General features: G+C 38.2%; 1 protein-coding gene across 1 annotated transcript; it reads right to left on the reverse strand.

Moving 5' to 3' along the window:
* Positions 1 to 711: 711 nt before the first annotated feature.
* LOC102798720 (anoctamin-9) lies at positions 712 to 18,554 on the reverse strand. The gene is made up of 25 exons (XM_006789188.2): positions 18,357 to 18,554; positions 18,125 to 18,243; positions 17,377 to 17,451; positions 17,137 to 17,259; positions 16,915 to 17,051; positions 16,548 to 16,597; positions 16,396 to 16,454; positions 15,476 to 15,555; positions 11,020 to 11,154; positions 10,856 to 10,949; positions 10,702 to 10,762; positions 8,623 to 8,705; positions 8,404 to 8,508; positions 8,069 to 8,233; positions 7,951 to 7,987; positions 4,819 to 4,930; positions 4,291 to 4,348; positions 4,093 to 4,190; positions 3,804 to 4,000; positions 3,559 to 3,711; positions 3,327 to 3,477; positions 3,108 to 3,221; positions 2,914 to 3,007; positions 1,993 to 2,105; positions 712 to 1,235 (listed from the first exon to the last, which is right to left on the reverse strand). Exons 2-25 carry the CDS (start codon positions 18,143 to 18,145, stop codon positions 1,220 to 1,222), a joined length of 2,331 nt encoding a protein of 776 aa, XP_006789251.1. The 5' UTR covers positions 18,146 to 18,243; positions 18,357 to 18,554; the 3' UTR covers positions 712 to 1,219.
* Positions 18,555 to 20,660: the final 2,106 nt, after the last annotated feature.

Below are 20,660 nucleotides of genomic sequence, written 5' to 3' on the forward strand. Positions count from 1 at the left end.
TCTACAACTTACATGTTTTGTTTAAAAAAACAAACAAACATGTTTTGCAACAAAATGCTAGAAACACAAGGTTACCTTAATGCAGCTGCCCCTTATCACATGACTTCAGGGGCATGCTGGGGATGTAAAAGTTCACTGATGTATGATGTTGCTGCTTCATGCAGACCTCTAAAAGTAGAAATCAGAATCTGAAAGTGGACTTATAAGTTAATGGGGAGCCAGTGCAACTGAGTCAGCAACTGTGTGACATGTGAAGAATTAGAAGCCTCGTGGAAGTGTCCTGAACAACCTGCAGCTCTATCAAAGAAGTTTTGTTAAGGGAAGAAAACAATGAATTACAGTAATCCAGGCGTGATAAAATAAAGGTATTAATAACAATCTCCAATTCATGCCGTGACACAGAGGAATTCATTAAGGAATTTTTAAATCAACAGCCCTTATTATATTGGTAGTACAAATCCTATTTTGTTTTATGCACACAAAATGTAAACTGCAAATGTGTAATATTTACAATATCTTTGTGATTAAGCTACTGCTTTAAAACATTTTGTTTTAAAATGTATTTTTCTTGAAAATCAAACTTGAAGACAAAAGACGTGTGGCTTTTTTGCCACTGAATCGAGTGATGGCTTCTACTCCTATCCGTGGCTTTTCAAATTCAAAAATGCTCACATGTTAAATTAATAGACAATCACAAGGACAGATGTTTTCTCTTTTGTATTTAATGATATAAAATGTTATAAAGCAAAACATTCTTGCATCTGAGTTACAAAATACACAATTGGATTCTGCCTGTAGTAAAGCAACAATCATCACAGCGCTTTTTGTGTAAAACAGTATACAGTAAGGCATAACACAGTCAACACCCCGTTTACAGTATCAGTATAAATTATCTTTAGTCTTTCAATACAAAACACAGGCTCGTATATATGGAGTTTCTACAGCAAGCAAGTGGTGGATTCTCAATACAGAATAAGAATAATCTCGTGAAAGTTGCGGTCAGTAACATCAGCTGCTGTACACTGGTTTTCTTCAAGACAAATTGCCTTTACTGTCCTTTTAATGGATGACAATCCAGCCACAGGCCTCCATCTGAGCTCCTCAGAGAGATGATTAAGAACCTTGAAGTTGACGCAACACTGCAGTAGTCTGGAGACTTTAATGCACAAGTCAACACTGGGTTTGTGTTGTTCGGGTAACATGTATCCCGTTTACACCGTCATGCTTCAAATGATCTGCAAGAAATAAAAACAAACACATTTCACAAGTCATCATGTATCAACAATACTGTTAAACATTTCAAATTAGAGTACTGTTGAATTTGTGTAGAAAACTATTTTAAACATATCACGTGGCAATCGCTAAGGAAGTCAGGCTGTCTACATGAAAAATGTTGAGAAAACCCAAATTTAAATACACCCTTTTTAATATAGGCATGTTTAAATAAATCTTAATTCGTTTTTTAGTAGCGCTACTATCAATATTATTAGTTCTGCAGGCAGAATAAAGGTTTAGCTTTTAAAAACATCCTAAACTGTGTTAAGGAAGATGGATCTGTTAAAGCAACTCAATTCTGCTTATTGACCAAATACTTGACAAAGAAGCCCTTTGTCCGACTTGTTGGAATCTGTGTGAACGGGGCAGGATGGTTAAACTTGAAAGTTTCAGCTCAAAATCAGAGACTTAGGGGAAGTGTACAGTTTAACTTTGGGGCAATAAATGAGCCACCTTTTCACTGCTCATATCAGCTCATGATATTACTGTAACTGAAAGAAAGTAACGTGTAGTAACAAAGCATTTTGATAACACTGACATATTTAGTGTGTCATGTCATGACTTAATAGAGACACATTCTGAAACCTTTGGGGACACAAGCATTACTTACAGGTACATTTCAGAAGATACATGACATGTCACACTATTGCACAACAGTTTTGGGGGGGTTTCTTGCATTAAGCAGTCACACGTAAGCATGTATTATCAAAGACTCACTGGAGTTCCTCTTTTAGCCTCTTGAGTTTATCTGAGAGCCTACAGTTCTTCACTTCCATGGGAGCACTCGGTATAAACCAGGCTGCAATGAACTTGCATATGACAACAACATGCTGCAAGCAGAGGGTACATGGTTAGGAAGTGAATCTCATTTTATAAACAAACAAACAAACTAAAAAAATACTTAATTCATTAGTTAATTTAAAAAGGAGGTAATGGGTTATTTAATACACCTTGGTTTTGTTACAGCCCGACTCTAAGCTCTGAAAACCTTTTCAAAGCTGTCAAAGTTAGAAAATCATTGTGTTGAATGCATTGTAGTTAGGAAGAAGTAGCATCCCAATGCAAACTCAAAGACAGACTTGAAACTTGCAACAACCTTTAATTTAAGGTGTATAATAATCCATAGAAGATGGGAACTTCGGTAAACTAACACAGGGAGCACAGCTGAAGCAAATCATAGATAGAAAACCAAAATACAACACACTGGGTAACAGACTATCACAATAAAACAGGAAATGTTATCAACACTATGACATACAGACTTGATAGAGGGCCAGCAGATACACATTGTAACAAACACAGAGAGCTCACAAATATGGGTGACTAACTGGGGGAACAAAGGGATGAAGAAAGATAGTAAGTAAGAATTATAAAGCCAAGACTAAAAATCTGAATGTAACAGAAAATGCAAAAGATATTTATCACTCAAATAAATATACAAAGAGAGGCAAACAAAAGTATAAAATTCTCCCAAACTTAAAGGATGACAAAACCCAAAAACCTTAATAATTAATAGTTACAAGTACCAAATCCTGGACCCAAAACCCAGAGATTGTAACAGAATGCTAAAAAACTGCTCAGGAAAGAGGTGAATGTGTGAATGTAGTGCCGTGCTTTGTAAAAGTCCAAAGGTCTTACCTCAAACAAGATGACGAATGCAAAGCGCGCAGCTAAAATGATCCAGAACTGATGGGTATGACTGTAGTCATTTTCACTCCTGTAGTCCTTATATCTGTCAAAAGGAACATACTAGATTTTGATCAGATTTTTTTTATTTATTTATTTTTAACTCAAAAACGTAATCTGTAAGAGAAAACTAAAGGAAAACAAACCTGCAGAAGGAAGGCTGTTCGCCAGGAGGGATGTTCTCGCTGTATTTATATGACTCATTCACATGAAAAATTGGGGCAGTGGAAAGAGTGTTGTTGATGTAACCCACCATACAACTTGAACATGAGAAAAAGAAAAACGTAAAAGAAAGCCATATAACCATATAAGCCATACAACCAATTGCAAAATGTATAGAATTTCGAGTGAAATGCACTTCTCACTCAGTATCTGGCGCAGCTGTGCCTTGGGCACACGGGCCGTAGTGATAACGGTACACAAGTCGGGGGATGAAGTCCGAGGATACACCAATGACCAGCCCATTGACAATGACTGCTAAGACACCAATAGCCTCTAGTATATCTAGCCACACACCTAAGGAGAAGCAGCAGTGTTACTAATGCTCAACATGCTAACAAGACCCACAGTGTCCTGCCTTTTCACAACAGTTCTCACCAATATTGTTGGTTTTCTTGGGAACCATCCTCCGCTCAAGAGTGACCATCTTAATGGCATCCAGACGTATCTCTATGACATTATTGATGAAGGCCAACAGCGGAGCGAGAGGAAAGGCTGCCACAAACAGGGTGGTAAAGCTGAACTGGATCACTGAGAACAGAAAGTAAAGATCAATTTTATTTTTTTCCTAATATTAGTTTATCCTTTACTGTTGCTGTTGAAGCATGACACTGAGCACATACCCATTTCCAAAAACTCTCTGAACAGGCTAAATGAGTCGACATCATTTAGGCGGTAGTTGCTTAGCCAGTCTCGGAGCTTGCAGTTTTCACAAAGTTCATCCCCATCTTTAGTGTCTGAGTCATCTTTCAGATAGCAGTGAGCGCATTTCCTCTGTAGTTTCTGGGTTCTTTTTCCTTTCCACAACCGGCATAACCAGCTAATTCAAACAAACCGCTTACGTCAGCACAGATACAAGGTTGAGGCATATGTACAAGTTTGTATGAGATTACAAAGCTCTTTTATACTTACGGTCCAGTGAACTCAAAGACATTGCTGATGGTTTGCTTTAGTACCATGATAATGGTCATTTGGATAAACAGGTCGGTCAGACAGCCAGTAGGGTGACACTGCACGAAAAAGTTTAAAATAAAGTCAGAAAGTTTATGTAAAACATCACATAAATAATAATACATTTGTTTTTCTAAGTGTGGACCGAGCCATACTCACTTCCTCAAGTCTCCAACGGCCTGCAATTTTTACATAATTCCCAGGACGGCCATTTATCCTGTAAATATATATGTATCATTGAAAAGTGAATTATTAGTCAGATAAGTCCAAATGATTAAAGACATACAGCATGTTTGAAAAGGTAGGACAATGAGATTTATAGAGAACTGAGCAAAAATCTTGAGCCATCCTTCAATTCTTTGTATTTTGATAGAAAAATGGGGATTTAATGAAACATCTGGAAACGCATAGAGTTTGTACCACTCTAACAAGCTTTAAAGTCAATATCTGGTATGACCACTTTTATTCTTTATTTATTCGTTACTTTTATTCTTGTTATTTCTTTAAATAGCCTTCAGGAATAGTTCTCCAGGCTTCTTGGCTGCCTTTTGTTTCATTCTCTGTCAAGATGATCCCACACTGCTTCAATAATGTTGAGGTCTGGGCTCTGGGGAGGACTGAAAAATGAAGATGCTGCAAATCAGTACAACCATAAATTTTGAAAGGCATTCAGACAGCAGTTCTTACCTGCCAAGAATGAAGGCCGCATAAAACAGTGAGGTGAAATAGGTGAAGAACTGGAAGGTGAACATTTTGACTGTGAAGCTCTTTTCAGTGGAAGCAAACGACCTTATCTCCTCTGGTGAAGACAGAAGTCGTGTTAGTGTACGTCAGCATGCATGCATTTCACGGTTTGGCCAATAGATGGCACAATCTCACATCCTACAAAAGAGCCACATCAATTTTCTCTGATTGTATCTGCTTGCTGCAACAGCGTGTCTGGTAATGTTTGATCCTTGCGTGCCTGTGTGTACATGCACATGTGTGTGCATTTGTGAGCCTCATCACACCAAAACAATGGCAACTGCAGAAACACTATCGCAAAAGTGTTTTGATTTCTTGGAATGTGGCTTCTCTTGGTGTGCAGATTTTATCAACATCACCAGGTAGTGCATCAAATAGCTGAAACAATCTTTCCTTCAAAAATGGAAACAAGAATGGGAAATAATTATATGCTTCTGGAGTTATTCATTTAAAAAAAAAATCCCATTAGCCGCTTGAATTTCAAAATTTTCCGATAGGACCTTCATTTCATTGTTTTACTGCAGAATTTCAACCATTGGTTAACTGTCAGAGATTTACTTTTAATGTATGTGATTTTGTAAAGAAGCACAAGTACTTAAAAGAGCTTAATTGATTCAAGTAAAACAAGAATACTGCAAAGACACATTACCTTTTAGATACTGTGACACATACAACTAGGTGCATACAGTTAACAGTTAACATTCATCTACTGTCAATTTATTCCTGTGGAAGTCAGTGAAATTCATGTATTCACTGCATAAAAACTCCACTACCCTTGGCTCAGCTTTTCTATGCCCACACCCTGTCATCAGTTTATTACGGTGATGATGATGATAATGATAATGATGATGATCATTATTAGTAGTAGTAGTAGTATGTAACAGGCCATCACACAGAGACACATAACCATTCACCATCACACCAGCAGACAATTCAAACTCAAGCCTTCTTGCTGCAAGGCAACCAATGCATCGTTCTGCTGCCAAGCTGTTTGTTATATTGCCTAATTCATGTAACTAAATTAACAGCACTGTAAAGCTATAATATTTCTAAGGTTAGCCAGAGTTTTTTGTGTTCTGCTCTCTCCAAATTCAGCCCATGGCAAATAAACAGCAATTTATACAGTGCTTTTTTGCACTCAGATATTACTGAAAGCACTTCTTATGCTGCAAGCTCCATCTGCAGACACATTTTAATGCTCTCTCTCTCTCTCTCTCTCTCACACACACACACACACACACGCACACACACACACACACACCTAGATGGATGCACAAGTTATTTCCCAAGGACACAAAAACACGACGAACATTCCAGAGTTCCATTCCATCCTTGTATTATATTTGTTAGGTCTAGCATTTTTGCAATGTGTATCTACTTTTGTAGATTTTATTTTAGTGTCTTGGGTGTCCTAATTTTTGACAATTTTTGACAATTTCAAAGAGATCAATGCATCATAAATATTTTATAAATATTATAAATATGTGTATAAGTCTTTCTAAAAATTAGAGATGGACCGATCCGATATTACGTATCGGTATCGGTCCGATACTGACCTAAATTACTGGATCGGATATCGGAGAGAAATAAAAAATGTAATCCGATCCATTAAATATCAAAAAAGCACCTTAAAAAACTTGCGACACGGCGTAACTCGGCTCATAACCGTAGCACGTCAGAGCAGTGTGGTCACGTGATAGAGCGGCTGTGTGTATTTGTAGCCTGCTAGCAAACATTTCATCTCCGAGGAAGTTATCTCAGAGAGAAGTAAAGCAAGTGTGTAAGTTCATCTCTGAATGTTTGTAAAGCATTCCCGCGTTAAGCTTAACATCCGATATATAGAGCAACTGCCTCTTCTCTCTTCCTCCCTCTGCTACTTCAATCGTGAAACTGATCAATGATCAGCTGATCGGCTTTTCTGTCGCGAGTCCTTCTCTCTTCTTTGTTTTTGACCCACTTTGCACCAGAAAGAGGAAACCAGCGGCTGAACAACAGCAGCACTATTAAGCTTGATAAGCTGTTGTTAGAATTTATTTAATATAACTTTCTACACCAGGATCTTTTTCTACGCAGCTGACGGCTGGTAACTGTGCAGGGGCGGATCTAGCAAAGTTTAGCCAGGGGGGCCGATAGGGCATTAACAGGGAAAAGGGGGCACAAAGACATACTTTTCTTTCTTATTCTCATTTAAAATATCTAGCTTTTAATTATTTAATAATTATCTGAATCTTACACCCAAAGTTTTAATCTGATGTAAAATGTATAGAAGTCCATTACTGTATATAATAACTGTTAAGTCTAATATACCCTAGTAAGCTGTAGTACTTTTTCCTTTGGGAAAGTACCATCTGTGAATTCTGCAATTCTGTTGAAGAAAGATGTTGAATCTATTTAATTATTCTTGAAAAATAATTTATTTCTGTGAATTTTTTTCACCCTGCATCAAATTAAAGTTGATTACATTGATTAAGCATCATGAGGAAGAGGGTGGTTCCCTATTTTCTTTTGCTGGGAGTTTGCAACCCTATTAGTTAGGTTGCTTAATATTTCTGCTAAGTACTCTTTAAAATACCAGAATAGGAAGGATGGTGCAGGTTTAACTTTATTAGATTGATCAGTGTTGCTGATCTATGAAATATTTTGGGTGCAGTGTGTTTTTTTTACACACAGGTATAACAGAATAGCTTTAGTGTTGTTGTTGTTTTTTAACTTGAGTATGAACTTATACAAAAAGCAGCAAGATATTAAAAAAAACATTTTTGTTGATTAAAAAACACACTATATCGGATTCATATCGGTATCGGCAGATATCCAAATTTATGATATCGGTATCAGTATCGGACACAAAAAGTGGTATCGTGCCATCTCTAGTAAAAATCAGTTTTAGGACAATTTATTGATGAAAGCTCTGTCTGAAAGTTATCTGTCTATTACCTGTGCTATCTGCTTCCTATCTGACTACTTTCCTTCCTGCCTCCTCCTGAAGCTGTTACCTGACAGAAACTCTTTAAAGTTGGGGGGGGGGGGGGGGGGGGGGGGGGGAGAGAGAGAGAAAATTAGGTGCATTAAACATACCCATGTCACAGAGCTTCCTGGCCACAATCCAATTTACCTGCAAAGGCAAAAGTATGATAATGGTCACACATAGCATTATTAAACACATAAAGAGATGTACTTTAAGACATCTGTGTACCCGTGTCATGATAGTGATGATGAAGTAATGGAGGAAACCCCCGAGCACCATCACAGATATGTTGGAGTGGTTGCCTAAAGATTTCAATTTGTACTTTGCCAAAAAATCTGCTGCAATCACCCTGAACACCACCACAGCACTCGTTAGGCTGATGATCACTAATATCTGTAGAAACACAAAGACACTAAGTTGGGTCACCATACTTTTCCGATTAACATAATTTTTCTTTCCAAAACGCTCAAACCAGCCTGACTCTTATTTTAAGCAGTACATTATTAAATCATTATTAATCCTTATTAAATGTATTTACACAAAGAGAAGAAAAGATATCCTACCATAATTGTTAGACAGATAAAAATCAGACTGCTGGTCCAATAGGAGTGTTTAAATTTTTTTGGTTCACAGTTGACATCATTCACAAGTTCCAGGATCAGTTCCTCCTGTAGTTTGGTTTGAAAAGCACAAAAACACATCCTTACACATACACCCATGAAAAGTAATAAACACTGTCTTTGTGTGACAAACTGGATTGAGTGGATAATACTGTCAAATACCTCTTCCTCACTCCAATCAGACACTTTCCATTCACACACATAGGTAGCACGATGTCTCTTCCAGAACTCCAAAAACAGCGTTGCTGTGAAAGACAGGAGTTTCTGTGAGATTTATAGAGCACTTTCTGCACCAAATAGTTGCACTAATTAACAGTGACTGTTCTTGATCACCACATGTTAATAACCTCTGCCACCTTTGGGACTATTTAAGATGTTTGTCTGTTTTAAATATAACTTTGAGTGGAAAATATGTCAGTGTTGGCCTGCTTTTAATTTGAGGTTGAAAAGCTTATTATTATTTCTTATTTGACCTCTGCCAGCTGTCTGTGACATAGTATTTGTGAAATGGTTTCTGTAGTAATCCTTAGTTTTTGCTGTTGTTGTTTTTCGTTTCCATGTCCCTCCTGGGTTTCCCCTGTCTGTGTTTTTGTTTGTCTGTTTGAGTTTCACTTTCAATTCTTTCTACTTTTTGAAGGCTGTTCAAGTAGTTTCTGTGTATTTACTGGACCGCTTTGTTCCTTTTCTCACTCTCTTTATTCTTTTCCTGATTGAGCTGCCCCATGCCACATTATCCCTCACCCAGTGTGTGTCTGTTTATGAGTGTCGGCTCTATTAAGCATGATTCTTACTTATCCAGCTAAGCCTAATAAAGGTGTCGGTATTACAAAGACGGTTCACGTGGTAGAGAGCAGGTTATGTTTGAGATTCGAGATCAACAGGTTTGAACAAAGCACAGTGACCAGCCAGCTCTCTGCAAAATAGCAACAGATCTTAGCATTCATGTGAGATCTGTGGCTCCCTCTGTGAGTAAGATGGTCAAAACCTTTTTGATTGCATCTGTCAATAAAAAGCATCAGTAAGAACGATAAAATCTCAGAAGTAATTACTTCAATTTCCTTTTCCCGGTGACTGCAAAGTCATTGACACTTTCAGTGGTCTATACAGAGGGTCTATAAAGAGGGTACTAAAACAGTTTATACTTGTGAACCTTTGACCAAATATTCACATAGATTTAACCTAATTTAAATTCTGTTTTTATATTTAATCTTTACTCTCCGACAATAAAACTAACCAGATAATGGAAAAGGTGTGTTGAACTTGCTTCACAGTGCAATACACACTGTGTGTAGCTCACTGGAAGTATTTTTTGTTGTTGTTTTTATTGGATTATTCTGCCTCTTCCTATATGCAGTGCCTTTTATTTGATTGTGAGTGTGAATTAAAGTCTTCTTTTATGAACAATTCTTTTGAACACTTAGACATGAGTCTCAGCTTTTGTGTTAGTAGCTGAGTCCACCTTAACAACTTTTACATAAACATGACAGTTTCAAGGTTGAACTAACTTGAACGTGAACAACTACTGTTGAAAGAGGTTTAGTTTACAAAATCTTTACTTAAAAATAAAAAGAATGTCAGAAAACTGTTGTCAGTTGTCTTATTATAAACTCCTTATATCTTTTTCAATGAAAAATGGTGCATTACTTTTCTTTGATTTAGTTTTGGATTGTGTGTGAAAAGTGACCTTCATTCGGCATAATACAAATAATATCATGTCTCACTTCCTCTTGCCCTTTCCCACCCCTCCCTACAAACCAGTTCTAGCTCATTCTCTTCAAACCCTGTGCTACTTAACACCTCTGAAGCATGATCGGATAACTCTTTAGCTTAAACATTAGAATTTAATATTAGATGAAGTGTGATTACAGACTCTAAGCATCAATAAAAACATATAGATACTAAAAGCAGAACAGTGAAAAGCATTTATATGTTCTTATAGATGAATGCTCGACCACCCCCATGGCCAGATGGCCTGCGCTGATTAAGATATGAGTAGCCAGGAAGAGTAGGTTCAGTGATGTGGCATCTCTTGGCAGTGCATGTCTGAGCAATCATAAAAAGACTGGCATTTGAATGAAATAGATCTGAGGCTGATGAAAGACTTGTCTGTACAAAATGTCCTGTATGTTCAAGCAAATTAAAACAAAACATAATTGCATTCTTATTTTCTATTATTAAAAGATCCTATTGCATGATTGTGTCAAATATCTCAAATATGGATGTGAATATTGACAAACTCACCCCATATTGCCATGAACATCGCAAAGAACACTGTCCCTTCGTTGTCAAACAGTAAGGTCACCTGTAAATAGAAAAAAAGCCATAGTAAGCGGTGAATGTACAATCACATTGTTAATCTATTTCGCAATAAATGTAATGATGTAAAATGATTTACCTTGGTATAAATGCAGGTGTCATTGAGCTGCCACTCTTTGCAACCATTGTCACAAAGTGGACACATGGTTGTGTTGGAGTTGCAAACCTCATTTCTAAAAGATTTAAAGTTTAAGTCATTACAAAGGAAAGATGTACTGTATGAGGATACAGCCAGAAACTTACAGGAGGGGTGAGTGTTTGTAGTAGGAGATGCCATAGAGGAAGATAATGATCCCGATGATAGCAGGTGGGATTAGGAGAAATGTGTACCAGCCCAGCCACAGAAAGTACAAGGCCACTTTTTCTCCAAAGTAGTTCCTGACACAATAAAACACAGACAGATAGAAAAAGAACTACATTTATGTCTTGATGCATGCTCAATCATCCAGGTAAGTAAATCCCAAAAAGTTGATTCTGTTCGTCTGGACATAGAATTTTCAATGGGAGAAGCGTTTCTCACTCATCCAAGGGACTTCTTCAGTCTCAGCTGAGTGCAGGTTTGCCCAACCTTATAAACAGTATATTTTGCACAATGACTGAAAATAGTCCAGTGAATAAACAATGGACTGTGAGGTCAGTTACTTATTATTAATGTGCAAATTGTCATGACAATTGAACAACATGTCACAGACCCGGTTCCAGGGACTCGGGGTCCGCAGTGTGGACTATGATTATTATTATTATTATTATTATTATTATTATTATTATTATTATTATTATTATTATTATATATAATATATATTATATATATTATATTATGGGTGTGCTCTGACAGGCACCTTCAGGCCTGGTGGGTGTGGCCCTGCCATTTGACCGGTCACACCCGAGGATCTCCTCACACACCTGGCGCCGATCGAGCCTCGTCAGAGGAGCTACAAAACAGTGTGGCTGAGAGCTCCTCGACGCTGGATCGTTGAGTGACTACCCGTCAGTGTTCCCAAAATCAGTGAGTTCTAGTCTGTCACTTCGTAGTTGTGTGTTAACGGCTGCCTCTGTGGAATTTCCAGCAGGAGTGCGGGAACGGGAGAGCAGCGAGCACAAGTTTCACGGGAGCGGAGACACGGAGCACGAGCACTGGGAAGGAGACGCGTCACAGGAGTTGGAAACGCACGGGGATTCATTATTGTGTACTATTTACTTCACTGTAAATAAACGCACTGTTTGCACCGCAGAGTCCTGAATCTTGGGTCCTCCTTCCCCACACACCCATGGTCTGCCACACAGACCGTGACACAAAAACCACTGATCAAAGCCAATGGGTGTACCATGGGTTCCCCAGTTTCACCCATCATCCGCAACTTGTACATGAAGGAAGTGGAAAAGAGGGCCTTGTTATCCTACCCGGGAACACATTTGTTCAGATATGTGGATGACACCTAGGTGAAAATCAAATCTCAGGATGTACCACAATTCATGGATCACAGTAACTCAGTGGACCAACACATCAAATTCACCAGGGAGGATATGAAAAGTAGCAAGTTAGCCTTCTTAGACTGTGAGATTTCCATCAGTAATGGGGGACATCTAAAAGCTGATGTGTACCCCAAATCTATGCATATGGATCAGTATTTAAGGTTTGACTCTCATCATCAATGGAGCATAAACTGGGTGTCATCAGGACGCTACAGCAGAGAGCGAACACCATCTCCACAGACACAGCGGCCAGGGAAGCAGAAGAACATCACATTAAGAAGGCATTCTTAAGACATTTATCAAAGCTGGGAAGGCACCTAAAGAAATCTCCAGCCTAACCAGGAGAGAAGGACAACTGCTGCCTAAGCAAAAACCCTTAGTGATACCCCAATGTGTCAGGAGTATCAGAACTGTTGAGATGCATTTTTTCTAAACACAGAGTCTCTGTGGCTTATAAACCCCTAAACACACCAATATTGAACTATTGGATCAGGTTTGGACACAAATAGACTAACATAGTGTACGCTGTTAAGTGCCAGGAGGATTGCCAGGATTTATACATAAGGGAAACCAAACAACCTCTGGCGAAGCGGATGGCACAACACAGAAGAGCAACCTTGTCAGGCCAGGAATCCGCAGTCTATTTACACCTACAGGCCGGTGGACACTCGTTCAATGATGAGGATGTACACATCCTGGACAGGGAGGAATGGTGGTTTGAGTGGGGAGTCAGACTAGCTGGACAGCAGACTGATTTACGTGAAAAGGGAACGACCATCTCTGAATCGAAGAGGGGGCCTAAGGGCACATCTTTCACCATCTTACAATGCTGTCATTGCAGCCATTCCCCAACTCTCTGTGAATGGTACTCGTGGTCTTTGATCAGTGGTTGTTGATAATGATCAAGGAACTGACCTCCCAGCCCATTGTTCATTAAGTGGGCTAGTTTCAGTTATTGTGCAAATGTACTGTTTATAAGGTTGGGCAAACCTGTGGGCAGCAGACTGAAGAAGTCACTTGGATGAGTGAGAAACGTTTCTCCCATCGAAAACACTATGTCCAGAAGAACAGAATCAACGTTTTGGAATATACATTTATCATTTCTTCTGAAACAAATGTGAATAAAAATGTTCACTTCACAGTAACACATTTCTTAACAATTGTATGCATTACTGATATAGGACAGACTTTCTTTATAATAACTCCTCACTGTATTTATCTACTTTACTGGCAAACTTTATGTCAGTGTACAGTTTATGCTATGCATAACATAACACGATATAACATGCACTGTGTATAGTTCTGATAATACACAGTGGTCAGAATAGTCAGCATGACATATTTTTACTGCAAGGAAGACATAATTCACTTTTGCACCACAGCTGAACTCCACTGACATTAGTGGTCCCTTTATGTCACCAACAGGTCAAAGCTTTAGTGATTCTAGCGCTTTGTTTTATAGCCAAATATCTACTTAACTAATAGCATTTCCAATTACTTCCAGTGTTTTGTGTGTGTGTGTGTGTGTGTGTGTGTGTGTGTGTGTGTGTGTGTGTGTGTGTGTGTGTGTGTGTGTGTTTATTAGAAAATACACTGAACTCCAACACCTTAGTAAACCTTGAACCTGGTAAACTGCAGGATGCTAGCAACAACTCACTGAGATTAGCATCCTTGCCATGCAGCTAAGCCTCACTTAGTTAATGAAGTGGCTGTAGATTCTTTAAGTGTAGAGTCCTGTCTTCATATGCATGTGTTCTTGCCAAGTGGCATTTAAAATAATTACAGTCCTGAGAGAAACAAGTACTGCAGTGATGTTCTGTCTCAGAGGTTAGCTGATTAGCTTATGGTGCAGCACATAAGTGAAAAATTCTTTGAAAAGCAGATACAAGCATCAATATGTGCATGTTTGTAACTTTAGAGCTATTCATTTGGAAAAATCACATGACTAATTTTAGGCTCAAATTACCGATTTACCACAGAATTTCAATCACTGGTGAATTGTCAGATGTTTTACTGTTAATGTGTATGCTTCTGAGCAGGTAAAGAAGTAAGTTAAAGTTATTTTCAGAATTTTTCTTTGTTTCAAACAAAACAAAAGAACTGAAGTGCCACATAATATGTTATAAGCTAAAGGATAATCCTTTAACTCTTGTAGTACTTTAATGCAACTCGCTTCAGGCAGAGCATTCTCATTCCAGACGTTGGTTCAGGCATTCAATATTCATCAGGTGCTAAATTATTCTCATGCAATTTCATAAAATTCATGTATTGCGTGCATAAAGTCTCCTTGATTCTTGGCTCAGTTCTCCCATTCCCGCACCCTACCATCAATTTTTTTTTAAAATTATTAACAAGCTAACATAGAAAGACAGATAACCATTTACCATTGCACCAACAGACACCTTAGTGACCAGTTAATCTGGTTAGCAGATATCTGGACAGTGCCAGAACCACTGCACAAATGAATTGTAATTTATAGAGGCACTTTTTACACTTTTTGCAAGCTGCATCCACAGATACTTTTTTAATGCTCACACACACACAAACCCAGATGGATCCATAAGGGGCTTGCCCAGGTTTAGTATCTTTCCCAAGGACACTTCAACATACAGATGAAAGAGCTGGGGATCAAACAACTGACCATCATAAACAACAAGATTTTAGGGGGGTCATTTTAGGGGTTGAGAACTGAGTAACCAGTGAGAAGAATAAGAGGTCCATCCATAATACTGGACTGAAACAGTATTACTTCTGCTACTACACCCCATATTATACTGCACCCACATGGATAAAGATTAGGATCATTCAAAAAGGCACATATTATGGTGCACTTATTAACTATTTCCCTGTAATATTAACTTATCTGTTGTACTATTATTATAAGAGCTAAATAAATTCTGAAATTGTATCTGTAATACCAACTGACAAAGAAGCTAAAAATGTTTACTAAGGGTTGTTAAATGTATAAAAGATATAAACTGCTGCTGTGACACGTGGTTTATGTTTTAGATACACCTGAATCTAAAGACAGAGACATCTCTGCTCTCTTCTAACTCAAAACTCCATGAATTACTGTACATTATTTTAAAATCATGGCTCCAAACAACAGATTCATCATGTTCGTGACATGTTTGCTGTTGTCTTGTTTGGAAACCAATTATGCTGCAATAACTGGAACAGTATAGAGTGCAGAATAATAAATAGGCTGTTGTGCTGCAGTCCAAACCTGACAGCAGTTATGGGTTGCCCTTGGAGACAGGCTGTCCACCGTGCCCATCCCGCCTTCAGTTCTCTCTGTTTCTTTTTCTGAAAGCAGAAACACACAAAATCAAAGCAAATCAGTAACATGTAGAAAATCTTTCTGCAAGCTGCTTAACAAAACACACAGTTACACTGAGAACAGAAGCTTTCTTGTGTGAATATGTAATCTGCTGGCTTTTTAAAAAACAGATTTCAACAATTAAGGGCTTCTAAAACCAACTCGACCTTACAAGTTCAAAGCTGAGACTGTAAGATACTTCATTCAACATACATGTGCTTGTAAAGGCGACACAACAGATCATGTCCCTGCTTACACAGTAACATGTAGTATTCATCAGCAATCATGTACACGCATATACCCAATTATTCTCGGTATTAGATGACTCACAGCATTAACATGACTCGCAGTGTCTCTGTGAACAAATACTTTTTTTTGGCACCACTATTCTTCTATTCGTTTTGAGAGGCCATTGCCAAGTTTCAGTTCATTAAGCTTTCAAGAAAACCTCAACACCTAAGCAGCCATGTGAAAGGCAGTGGTTTAACAGTTTTTAGTGTCACTATCTTAAGCGTAGGAATGTGTGGACCCACATAGAGAAAACAATGGCAAATACTGATTTATGTGATCCTTCTTATCTGACTTCATATCATTGTTACTCCTACGGTGACTGCTTTTATTCTTGGCTATCATTATCACTCTCCATGGATATGATTTCTGAAGAAGAAGAAGACCATTTCTTTTCTTTCTTTTTTATACTGTAAAGCAATCAGCAGCCCTCATTCTTCCCATGTCTATACTGATCATGTAATTTTTGTCATAGTACTTCATATACAAGGATAAGACTTAAAACCCAGAATTAAAAACAAACAAACAAAGCATTTCACCTCATGTAGACAGAACTTGGTCTCAAAAACCTTCATCTTTATGAGCTCCCGTAGATTTTCTGTGCAGATTAAAAGGTAAAGAGAATAATAACAAAAATATTCAGGGTCTGGTTAAATGCAAAGGATCTGGGTTGTAAATAATTCTGTCTCACCTCCTGAACGAATTCTGGTGTGACCTAAGATGAAGTGCACAATCCGTATCCTGAAACAAGGACAAGAATCACTCATGCAGCTGATCATAAGGTACAAATGTCATTAGATTAGTGCATCTTTATTGATTCTTTAAAAAATGCATTTTAAAGAAACAACTAGGCATTCCACTTTCATAAAAACACAAAGGCGAAGACCTAATCTAAATACCACATGGTCAGAAAAATTTGGAAATAAATTGCTTGAGAACAAGTCCTTTGTAATGATAACACAACACAGTGCAAATAAACACTGGGATGCTTTAAGTGTCAGAAAACAGCAGCAAGGAATGTTTAAAATGCCAAAAATAGTTTCAGTGGCCTTGTTTACCTTGTACTGAGAGACACTGCGCTCTGATCTGAGCTCCAGTTGCAGGCATCGGACACCTTGAGCAGATACCTGTACTTCTCAAAGATTTCCTTGGGCGCTTGAATCCCATAGAAGACGAGATTATCATCTATGATTTTCTAACAGAAGGAAATTAAGATGAATGACTGTATGGATGAAATGTATTTTATAGCAGAAATGTTAAGTGTACTATTAAACACCCACCGTGACTTTGAAGTTCTTTTTTTTTAGCTCTTCGATGTACTCAGTTTGCTTCCTGAAAGACTCTCTCTCCTGGTTATTAATCGTTTTGGCAACCAGGACGTAGTCATAAGAGAGTGGAGTGTGCTGAGTGACAAAAAACAATACTCCAAGATCAGACATTATATGCTATAATATATGCATTAACATGGCCAGGACTGGAATTATAATTATATTAAACTATAAATGTGGACAATGGCTTACCACAGGCGGAAATGATTGCTGTTCATTGCCATTTTCTTTTACCACTCCCAGCAGCTCCAGCATCTCAATACTGGACTGAAGCATCAAAAACAATGAACAATGTTACATTATGAAATCACCCATGCTGATGTAAATACATTAAGTCGTGGTTTTTAAAATGGCATGAAAAGTATGTGGTAAAGACTTTTGTCACAACAGATGAGTTTCATGAGGCCACTGTTTTGTGATACTGTGCTTGTGAAAGTAAGCAGGAAGGTTATCACCTTCAAAAGAATCCTGTCTAACGATAACACGGGGGCGTGACAATGAATGCCACTGCGCTGAGAAAGCAAAGCACAGAGAGCTAATCTAACCTGAATGAAAAACATGGCGTGCTCATATAGTCTAGCAGTCAGTCCAAACCCACGCTTTCTTTAAGTCCTCAGGGGACTCTCTCACTGACACACGTACATCCACAAACAGTGAAGTCATGGCAGAGGCAGTAGCACCTGAACATCCTGATTCATACGCAGGCCAGATTAAAGCGTGAATATGTTCTGACCTCATCTGACTAACTTGATTTAAGTGAATCTGTAGTGGGTTTGATGTAATGACTGCTTGATGAAGCTATGTGCAGTCATGATAAACAGCAGGGCCGCTGATAACATAAAATCTGTTAAAGTGTGAGGCGGCCTCAGAGCATCTTCACTACGTAACGATTAAAAAAAAAACAGAAGCATCATTATTATTCATGAATCGGATCACCTACCTGTCTGTTGTTGAGAGGCATGATGAATCGGTGCTGAATGAAGCAGTGACTTTCCGGTTACAATAAAGCTTCGATCACCATTCAGTGACACCAAAGCCTCAGCTCAGCGATTTCTCCAGCTATAAAATGATATGATGTCTCTTCAACAAGCAGTAGGCAACTTCCGGATTGCATCTAAGATCAACTGCGGCGTTGTTTCACCAGCAGAGGTATGTATAAAAACCGACTCTACCTGTTGCTGATGTCACGCCATCTATCTTTACAGCCTCCACCTTCTTCTGTGATCACTCAGTCCAGGGGGAAATCCAACAAAAAACAAGACAGAAAAAACCCCAGTGTGATACAGAATAACCCCAGAGACAAAGAACACACAGCCCAGCCAGTTGGACTACCTCCTTTTGACTTGACAGGTACGATGGAATGGCTTTCCTTCTTCTTCTTCTTCTTTTTTTGTTATGCCTCCTCCTTCTCTCCTATGAGCAAAGTACCATTTATCCACCGCTAGATGGAAGCAAACACACTGGCTGAAACCGCCTGTTAAACCCCCTGACTTGGCTGTGACTAAATCGTCCTACACACCATTGTCAGCACTGACTGTGACATTTACAAAATAAATAAATAAATAAAAATCTTACAAAATTAAAAAGCATTTTTGGAGTCTATAATGGAAATACTAAGCAGGTTCGCTAACATTTACTAAAAAGGCAATGCGGAAAAATAAAACAATAGGGGGAAGCACATTCATTCTAAATATTAGGACAAATATAGTTAAGTTCCCTGTTAAGAATGAGATCATTATATCTATGTGTTAAGCAGCACATTGTAATGGGCATCTTGTTTTGTTTGCTGGATATAATTGAATCTATTCCACCTATTTACAACAACCTGTCATCTTTACAGGTAGTACTAAAAGGCTTAAATGATTAGTATAGTCAATGGTCTGGTGTTTTTCCATTGTGTTGGGGGTTTGAGATTCTCTGAATATACAGTCCTGTGCAAAAGACTTGAGGCACATTTTATTTCATTTTATTTTGGGAGGAAAAACAAGAAATGTGTTCAACAATTTATTGAAATGTGCAAATATAACTGGGTAACTACACCATATATAAGGCATAAACAGTTTATACAATTGCAACAAGCTTTGGTGCGACAGCCTTTATTCTTCAACACAGCCTGAATTCTGTTAGGCAGCTTTCTTATCGTTTCTTTAAGCAGTCTTCGGGAATAGTTCTCTGGGTTTCTTGAAACATGTTCAAAGCTCTTTTTGGATACTGGGAACCTTTAGTTCCTTCCTCTGTGATCCCACACTGCTTCAGTGGTCTAGGTAGGCTGCTCTGTGTTTTTCTGTCCAGGCATGCTTTTACTGCATTGGGATCATTATCATGCTGTAAGATTAAACCGTTGTCAGTCAGAAACATCCCAGATGGTACAACATGGTGAATCAAAATACAATTGTACTTTTCTAAATTTACAATTCCATATATTTTGACAAGATCCCCAACACAGCTGGCTGAAATGGAGCCCCAGACTTCCACTGTGTTTTATAGATAGCTGTAGACATTCACCATTGTAACTCTCTCCTGACATATTGATGATGACTTGAACTAAAACTTTCAAATTTGGGTTCAGGAGTCCATAAGATCTGTTAGCACTCATTTTCAGTCCAGTTTAATTTACGTAATTTGGCATATCTCTGCCTTTACTCCATGTTTGCTTTCCTTAAGAATGACTTCTTAACAGCCGTTGAGAGCATCTGTGATGAAGCTTCAGCGAACAAATGGACCAACCAGAGGGCCAGATCCATTTCCCAGGTCCCGTGTAGGGTGCTGGCTGGATTTTTGTCCTGGTTATTGAGAGCATGACTTTCGGATACTGTTTGTCTGCTGATACCTTTTGTTTTAGGTCTAGTTCTTCTGCCTATTTTATGCTTGAATATGTCATAAGTCAATATTAAGTAACTTAACAAATGAACAAACAATAGGCACTCCTCTAAAAATGATCAGGTTAAAGGAGTGAACTGCAAATGTGTGTGAATACAGCCAATGTCCAAAGAAAAACTCTTTAGGGAGACTGAAGAACAACTGCACAAGACCACCTCAAAAATTCTTCAATAAAGCATTGTATTTGTGTGGTTTCTGATTTCTGTATTGATTTGGTTATATTATGTAGTGAACTTGATTTTAGATTTCTGGCTTACTTACAGAAAAAAAGTGATTATTTCAATCTCAGATTCCTTGCCTTTGGCTCATGTTCTGTGAAGAATATGTCAAATAGCACATTTTCATTGACTTCACACCTCTAATTACTGTGTTTCACCTCTATGTACTTGCTATTCCTGCACAAGATTCCAACATTGTTATATTTAAAGTACCTGCACCTATTTGCTCCAGCATTCCTGCACGTTACCCTCTGTTTTACAGCAACCATTATCTATCTTCTCACACTATATCCTAGCTGTAAATCAGGCATCAGACATAACAAATAAAATTGTTTTGTGGCTCCTTACCAATCAAGATTGTGAAAAAGAGTCTCTGCT

This window comes from Neolamprologus brichardi, chromosome 7 (genome assembly GCF_056152115.1).
Source record: "Neolamprologus brichardi isolate AB-2024 chromosome 7, ASM5615211v1, whole genome shotgun sequence".
Lineage (NCBI taxonomy): Eukaryota > Metazoa > Chordata > Actinopteri > Cichliformes > Cichlidae > Neolamprologus > Neolamprologus brichardi.

Coding starts and splice junctions, on each gene's coding strand:
- LOC102798720 (XM_006789188.2), bottom strand. CDS start 18,145: ATGCCTCTCAACAACAGACAG. Junction 17,452..18,124: donor TGCCTCTCAACAACAGACAG/GTAGGTGATCCG, acceptor TTGATGCTTCAG/TCCAGTATTGAGATGCTGGA. Junction 4,349..4,818: donor GCGGCCTTCATTCTTGGCAG/GTAAGAACTGCT, acceptor ATATATTTACAG/GATAAATGGCCGTCCTGGGA.